The sequence below is a fragment of the Heptranchias perlo genome, unplaced genomic scaffold (genome assembly GCF_035084215.1).
Source record: "Heptranchias perlo isolate sHepPer1 unplaced genomic scaffold, sHepPer1.hap1 HAP1_SCAFFOLD_59, whole genome shotgun sequence".
Classification (NCBI taxonomy): Eukaryota; Metazoa; Chordata; class Chondrichthyes; order Hexanchiformes; family Hexanchidae; genus Heptranchias; species Heptranchias perlo.
Window position 1 is genome coordinate 5,137,501 of NW_027139612.1, and position 7,782 is coordinate 5,145,282.

The window sequence follows — 7,782 nt, forward strand, 5'->3', positions numbered from 1 at the left end:
ATGGACTTGAGATAGGGAGTAGAGTGAGTGAAAGAGAGGGCGACTGAGAGGGAAAGCGAGAGGCTGTGGTGTGAATAATTCATCAGAATGAACTGCTGAAAATTCCAGTGCAATTAAACATTGAAAATGTGATTTGAAGGTGTTATTATGATGTGGTCAGATTGGGTGAGTTTTTATTGTGGGACTCGCTCCTCATGTTCATATCCCTGTCAGGTCCGTAGTCTGTTTATGTGAATTTTCCTTGTTTTCCAACTTAACACTAAATAAAATTAAAATTTGCTAAAAAAAATATAATCAGAAATGTCTTGATTGTAATGAATTGTTCGGATACAGTACGTTAAAGTTAAGTGAATTCAATAAACAACGAGGTTGATTTAATTAATACTTTTTAATTTAATTTCAAATGAATTACAAAGTAAATTTATTGTACACATTTTATAACTACACAGGTTCCCTGACACCAATAACCACAGAAATGAACTGTTGAATGTATTAGATGGATTGTGTTAGTGGGACCCATAGATTAGATTTCCTCTCACACTCTGCTGCAGTCTCTCCCTGTGAATCCCAGCCTCTCCTCCCACTGCATTGAATCCTCTGTCTCCTCATCCGTTGCTTCAGTTTGTCCACTTTCCCAAATCTCCTGCTCCTGACTCCCCTCCAGCTCCTACATGTCCTTTTCCTTGTCCCCCTCCCAATCTCACTCACTGGCTCGGGCTCCAGCTGCCTTTCCCATTTAGTGCCAGCCCCTGTCGGATCAATTATCCCAGAAAAATAAACCAGCTGCACCTTCCCCTGTCCCCTCACATTCCCCACCCTTCCCTCTCTTTCCCCGTCCGTCTGGAACCCAAATCCGGCTTTTATCCGCTGGATTCCCGGTGTGTAAAACCCCTTCTCCCTTCCCCACCGGCACTGCGCCCTCACTCAGCCCTTCCAGTGGATCCAGTGCTCACTTTATTCACTTTCTATATCCATCTCCCAATTCATTATTGATCATTGTGTTCAAAAACATCTCTCTGCCCGAAAGCGCTGCCCAGGTCAATCAATCACTTTCCACGCCTTGATGCAGCAACAAAGCTGGAAATTTCACCCCAGAGCCTCTCAAAATGCTGCTTTGGCTCCAGGTCTGATCAGTAATTTCTCTGATTACTTGTTTCTCTGTTGCAGTTAACTTGGTGGCGATTGTGATCCTGTCCCGAGGAAAGTGCGGTCTCTCCAAATGTATCAGTGTCTACCTGGTGGGAATGGCAGCGGGCGATCTCCTGGTCGTTATCACTGATCCGATATTCAGCAAAATTAATGTGCTCTATCTCCCATGGTCATTCCTGGATATTACTCCCCTGTGTAGTTTTATTCTCTCTATGACTGAAGCAGCCACAGTGGTTTCCGTCTGGCTCACAGTTGCTTTCACCTTTGATCGATTTGTGGCCATTTGTTGTGAGAAGCTGAAAACGAAATATTGCACCGAGAGAACGGCGGCTGTGGTTCTGGGAACAGTGAGTGTGCTGGGCTGTTCAGAGAGTCTTCCCTGGTACTTTATATATGAACCTAGATTTATAATTGATAATGTTCCCTGGGGTTGTGAGATTAAACCGAGCTTCCTTACTTCCCCCGCATGGGCCGCATTTGAGATGTTGCACCTCATTTTAACCCCTTGTGTCCCGTTCTGTCTGATTTTGCTGCTCAATGTCCTGACGGTCAGGCGTATTTTAGTGTCCAGTCGAGTCCGCAGGGGACTCCGGGGCCGCAGCAATGGAGAGAATCAGAGTGATCCAGAGATGGAGAACCGAAAGAAATCCATCATTTTACTCTTCAGTATCTCGGGCAGTTTTATACTGTTGTGGCTGACACAGGTTGTGTTTTCCATTTATGTACGAATTGTGGACATTCGGTCTTATTACTCCTTCACTGACCCTGGTTATATCACAGAACAAACAGCGAAGATGCTGCAGCTTCTCAGTTCCTGCACAAACACGTGTATTTATGTCCTGACGCAAACTAAATTCAGAGAGGAGCTGAAGAACGCGGTGAAATACCCATTCAAACTAATTGTTAAATTCGTGAAATCATAGAAAGAGCTGAAGGGTTTCAAGCACTAGAACTAAATCTCATTTCATACTCCATCCCTACACTTCCCAGGGGATGGAAAGTACATTTTATATTAGCCACACAGAGACGTTAAATGATCTGAAATATGCTTCTGATATTATATTTTATTGAAATTCTGATCTATTGAGGCAGGATTTATTCTGCAGGCAACACGTGCATTTTTGTGCAAAATGATGGCACAAGTATCTCAGCTGGACTTCATCTAAATGGCCGTACATCAAAATTTGCAAAGTTGGGAGTCAAAGGAGCTGCTTTGGGACTGATCAGAATGGGTGCATTCCAAATAAATGGAGAGGGGGTGAGAGAGGGTGAGAGAAAGGGAGATAGAGGGAGGGAGAGAGTGAGCGAGAGAGAGAAAGCCACAATGATTCACGAAGAGGGAAAGGGTGAGAGACTGAGACAGGGAGCGATAAAGAGAGGGAAAGAGAGAGGGGGAGATAGAGTGACAGAGAAAAGGGAGAAAAACACAGACATAGAGAGTGAGAGCGAGAAAGAGAAAGAGGGGCAGAGAGCGACACAGGGAGCGGGTGAGAGAGAGATAGAGAGAGAAATAGAGAAAAAGAGAGAGGTAGTGGGACAAAGGCAGAGAGAAAGAGAGAAAGATGGACAGAGAGACAGAGGGATAGAGAGAGAGAGAGAGAGAGACAGAAGGAGAGAAAGATGGAGAGAGGAGGGAACACAGAGAAAAAACAAAGGGACAAAAGAAATATCATGATTAAATAGCGCAGAAAATTAAAACAGGTTCACATAAAAGGGATAGGGTGTGAGTGGGAGAGAGATAGAAACAAAGAGAGGTAGAGACAGAGTTACACAGAGAATGAGATAAATAATGAGAGTTTGTAAGACAGGAGAGAAATAGAAAGAGAGAAAGAAGGAGTAAAAGAAAGCATATATTAATATATATACATACATATATATATATATATATATATATATATATATATAATGAGAGCGAGCAAACAGACATGGATGGAACGAGAGAGAGAGACTGACAAAGAAGTGCAAAGTGATGGGAGTGGAAGTGGAAATAACAAGATAGAAAAACAGACAGAAAATAAATAGGGACAAACGACATAAACAGAGAATAGACACAATGAAAGTTGGACAAACATATAAAGTGACAGCAGGGTAGGGGCAGGAGTGAGACTAGAACACAGAAAACATTAAATAACCAAACAAACTGTGTAATCAGCCTGGAGTGTGTGAGAGTGCTGACCAGCAGAACAGCAGCAGATGAAGCAGGTTGGACAGTTCATGTTTGTTCTGGGGTAACACTCTTCTGCATTTAATTTTGACATTTCTCAAGGTGATGCCTGGAGGCTGCACAATAAAGTCACTCAGCCTTGTGTCCCTGACCCTGACCATTACTTACTGCAGGGGTTTCCCAGCTGCTCTATGTCGTAAACATTCATCTATTGAACGAAAGCCTGAGACGAAATCGACTTCAGCATGTCTGAAGGAAAAGGACTGTTCAAAGGTGGAAGGGCTGTTTAAAGGATTGTTAATAACACATTGTAAATGATCACACAGCAGAGGATAGATCACCGTAGCAAAAAGAACGATTCCAGGAGGGCTAGAGGTAGTTGAACAATCTGCCGACTTAACTAGGTTACGTTGTGGACAATGAGAGAAAACAAGTGAAGTGTCAATCTATCGTGGGTTGTATTTGTAGGAAACTATCGTTGAGAAGCCATCGTCCCAGAGGTGTGATCCGGTGTTAAAAATCTCTTTAAAAGCTGGTCAGAAGTTGAGTGTGGAGAGACACAGATCCACCACGACTGCTCCAAACTCACCTTTCACTTCCTGGCAGCACCACCTCACCTGGAATCTTAATGACTGCTCGCTACCTCCCAGCTTGATGCCTCGATGCTGGTTTACAGATTGCCTATGAAGCCGATGACCTGGATACAAGAGAAAGCCACGCTACACTGCAACATCATCCATCAAAATACCTGGAATTTTCCCGCATGCTTCAACCAACCATGAGGATATAACTTCCTGTATGGGCTTATTCCAAGATAGACATTTGATTTCCAAACGGTTTTGCATTTTCGGAATTCAGAATGTGTTGTTTTATTGTGGTTAAAGCAATTCTAAATCGGGCATAAACCCAAAGTGTTTTTTAAATTCAAATGTCAATTTTTATAGTGTATAAATAATAATTGTTTTCTTTATGAAGCCCTGGTCTGTGCTTGAAATTTCTTTAGGAAAAAAGAGCACATTAAGTTTTTAATCAAATTAAACATTGTGGAGACAAAAGTCATTGCCCCAAATTAAAGTGTAAAATCACTTTGCACCTTTTTGATCCTCCATCTGTACCATGTGTAACTTTCCCAGTGAGTTGCTGGATTCTCTGATAAATCACAATGTACTCTTAACCCGTCTGCTGTGTTATTAAAGTGGACAGGGTCCCGCTGCACTCTCCTGCTCTGTTAATGTTACAAATGCTGTTATTGTTTCAGATTAAAGAAAAATATGAATAATGGAGAAATAAACAAAATCCCAGATTAGAACCACATTCAGATTGAGTCCAATTTTATTCTGATTTATTTAATAGAAGCTAGAATTGCATTCGCTACACAAAACGGTTAATTGGACCTTTCCTCCGAATGTCTGGTCTTTCCTTCTCGGTAACCATTACGTCAGAATAATCAAATGTTAGTCAATTTATTTTTGCAGAAGTTCACATTTTGGTGTTTAATCCCTCACTGCACCTCCATATTCCTGTTAAACATCAGCTAGTGCCAGTCTCGCTCAATGTGTATCTATAACTATAGTGCAACAGTAATTTAACAGGACCAGCAAATGAACTCTTTCCGTCTCTCTCACCATAAAAAGCTCTACCTTGCCCCTCAGTAAGATGGATGCCTTATTGGTGGTCACTTTGTTTCAAGATCAGGGCGGCAATTTCGTTCAACTTTCATGGCGGTCAATTTGTTTGACATTGCCCCCATGCCCGCCGGTAAGTTGGCTGCCTTGCCCCGCAATAAGATGGCCGCCTTGCAACTCGGTAAGATGCCCAGCTTGCCGCTCTATAAGATTACTGCCTTACTGGCTGCCATTTTGTTTCAGGTTTATGGCATTGAAGTTGTTGTTCATAGTTTCATATTTTCATAGCAGGTACGGCACAAGAGGCGGCCAATCAGCCCACTGTGCCTTTGCCAGCTCTTTGAAAGGGCTATCTAATTAATCCTTTTATTAATCCACATTTGTCCAAGTGGGTATTAATTTTGTCCCTGTTTACTTTTTTCTAAAAGCTTCCCCACCACCGAGGTTAAACTGACTGGCCTGTAGTTGATGGGTTTATCCTGACACCCTTTTTTGAACAAGGGTGTAACATTTGCAATTCTCCAGTCGTCTTGCACCATTTCCGTATCTAAGGATGATTGGAAGATTATGTCCATTACCTAAGCAATTTCCACCCTTAGTTCCCTCAGCAACCTGGGATGCATCCCATCTGGACTGGATGACTTATCTACCTTAAGCACACCCAGCCTTTTTAGTACCTCCTTTTAATCAATTTTTAGCCCTTCCATTAACTCAACTACCTCCCCTTTTACTGTGATTTTGGCAGCAACTTCTTCCTTGTTAAAGACAGATGCAAAGTACTCATTTAGTGCCTTAGCCATGCCCTCTGCAGCCATGCGTAAATCTCCTTTTTAGTGCCTAATCGGACCCACCCCTCTTCTTGCTTTCCATTTTTAATTATATGCCTGTCGAAGACTTTTGGATTCCCTTTTTGTTCGCCTATTCTCATAGTCTCTCTTTGCCCCTCTTATTTCCCTTTTCACTTCTCCTCTGAGCTTTCTATATTCAGCCTGGTTCTCACTTGTATTATCAACCTGATATCTGTCATACGCCCCCTTTCTCTGCTTCATCTTACTCTCTGTCTCTTTCGTCATCCAGGGAGATCGGCCTTTGGTTGACCTACCTTTCCCACTCGTGAAAATGTACCAAGACCGTACCCGAACCATTTCTTTTTTAAAGGCCACCCATTATTCGATTACAGTTTTGCCTGCCAATCTTTGATTCCAATTAACCCGGGCCAGATCCGATCTCAACCCACTGAAATTGTCACTCCTGCAATTAAGTATTAGATTGCTCCTTGTCCTTGTCCATAACTAATCGAAAACTCATGATACTATGAACATTGTTCCCTAAATATTCCCCCATTGAAACTTGCTCTGCTTGACCCACCTCATTCCCCAGAACAGCGGAACGGGAAGCCTTAGTAATCAGGAATGATGCTGAGAAGAGGCTGAGCTTGCGGAAAAATCACCGCGCGCTCAGGTTCTACGCTGGCCGAGCAGATGCAGGACGCCCCGTCCAGCTGGACCATCCCCCACCACCTGTCCCAGGTGGAGAAGTCCCTGAGGAGGAACCCCTTTGACCACAAAGCCCTCAGACAGTGGTCGGCACGAAACGTTCTGGGTGACCTGCAGGGAAAGGAGGGCGTGGCTCCGATCGGGCAGTTCCTTGACCAGACGGCCGATGCCATTTGGCAGAACGTCTCCTCGCCGGAACTGACGAACAGGCACCGGGATGTGGCCTGGATGGTGGTGAGAAAGGCCCTTCCAGTGCAGTCCTTCCAACATGCACGGAATATCAGCACCACTGCGCGCTGCCCTCGAGGCTGCAGCATTGCAAGACCATCATCCACCTCCTGATGGACTGTCCCTTCACGCGGGAAGTGTGGAGAGAGATGCATTGGTATCTGTCCCGGTTCATTCCCACACCTCAGTAACACAGGACGCTGTGCTCCACGAGCTCTTCCCAAGGACACACACCGAGACAGATATCAACTGCTGATGGAAGACCATCAACTCGGTGAAGGAGGCCCTTTGGTCCGCCTGAAACCTGTTGACCTTCCATCTAAAGGAGTTGTCCACGACCGAGTGTTGCTGCCCTGCACACTCCAAGGTCCAGGAGTACGTGCTGCGGGACGCGAGGTGCAGCCTGCACAAAGGCTCTATTGGGAAAGGGAACCGTGTAAGGCCATCCCACCTTGTATTGGTCACCATGTATTGTGAAATATGTACTGTGATTGAATTGTAATATTGGGATCATATTGTGTACGATCTGTTTTGTATTAGTTTGAATCTTATTGCTTTGAAATTGTGATATGTAATTTGAAATCTGTGGATTCTTACATTTTATGAAACAAGGTATATTTTGCGAAAAAATAGTGTGCAGAAACTTTCGAGGAAGTTAGAAATCAAACCTATAATCTTCTGACCTGTAGTTAGACACGTTACCCATTGCTGCACTGGCCCAGGTAGTGGAGAGTAAGGAGCAGCTCACACTCCCACATACCTGTGGTATGAGCAGGTACCGAGTCAGTCTCGGTCATGCCCACGTGACTCCACGAGTCCGGGAGTGTCAAAAGGCGCACAGTGAACAGTTCCCAAAGAGAGTAATCCTTGCTGCTTCCCTTCGATCGCTCAGCTGGGAGTGCAGAGGACTGTAGTCGAAAACAAAACAAAGTCATTCTTAGGTTGCTGGTTTAATTCTGGCTTGAAGAAGAGAGTGTGCTTTTGGAGTAAGCAGCAATTAGGTCAAGGCCGCTTTCTTAGATTTACAGGCAGCCGACAGCTTAACATGTTGGTGCTGAGGCACAGGACACCTCTTTTCCTTTCTCAAACCTGAAAGCTTTCTGTGTCTGCCCGAACACGA

General features: G+C 44.1%; 1 protein-coding gene across 1 annotated transcript in view; it reads left to right on the forward strand.

Annotated features, from left to right (window-relative positions):
- The window catches only part of LOC137316341 (probable G-protein coupled receptor 139), a 3,130-nt gene extending 1,058 nt beyond the window's left edge, over window positions 1–2,072 (forward strand). The window contains exon 2 of the mRNA XM_067980406.1: window positions 1,168–2,072. Within this exon, the coding sequence (XP_067836507.1) occupies window positions 1,168–2,072 (905 nt within the window). The remainder of the gene's footprint in view (window positions 1–1,167) is intronic.
- Window positions 2,073–7,782: the final 5,710 nt, after the last annotated feature.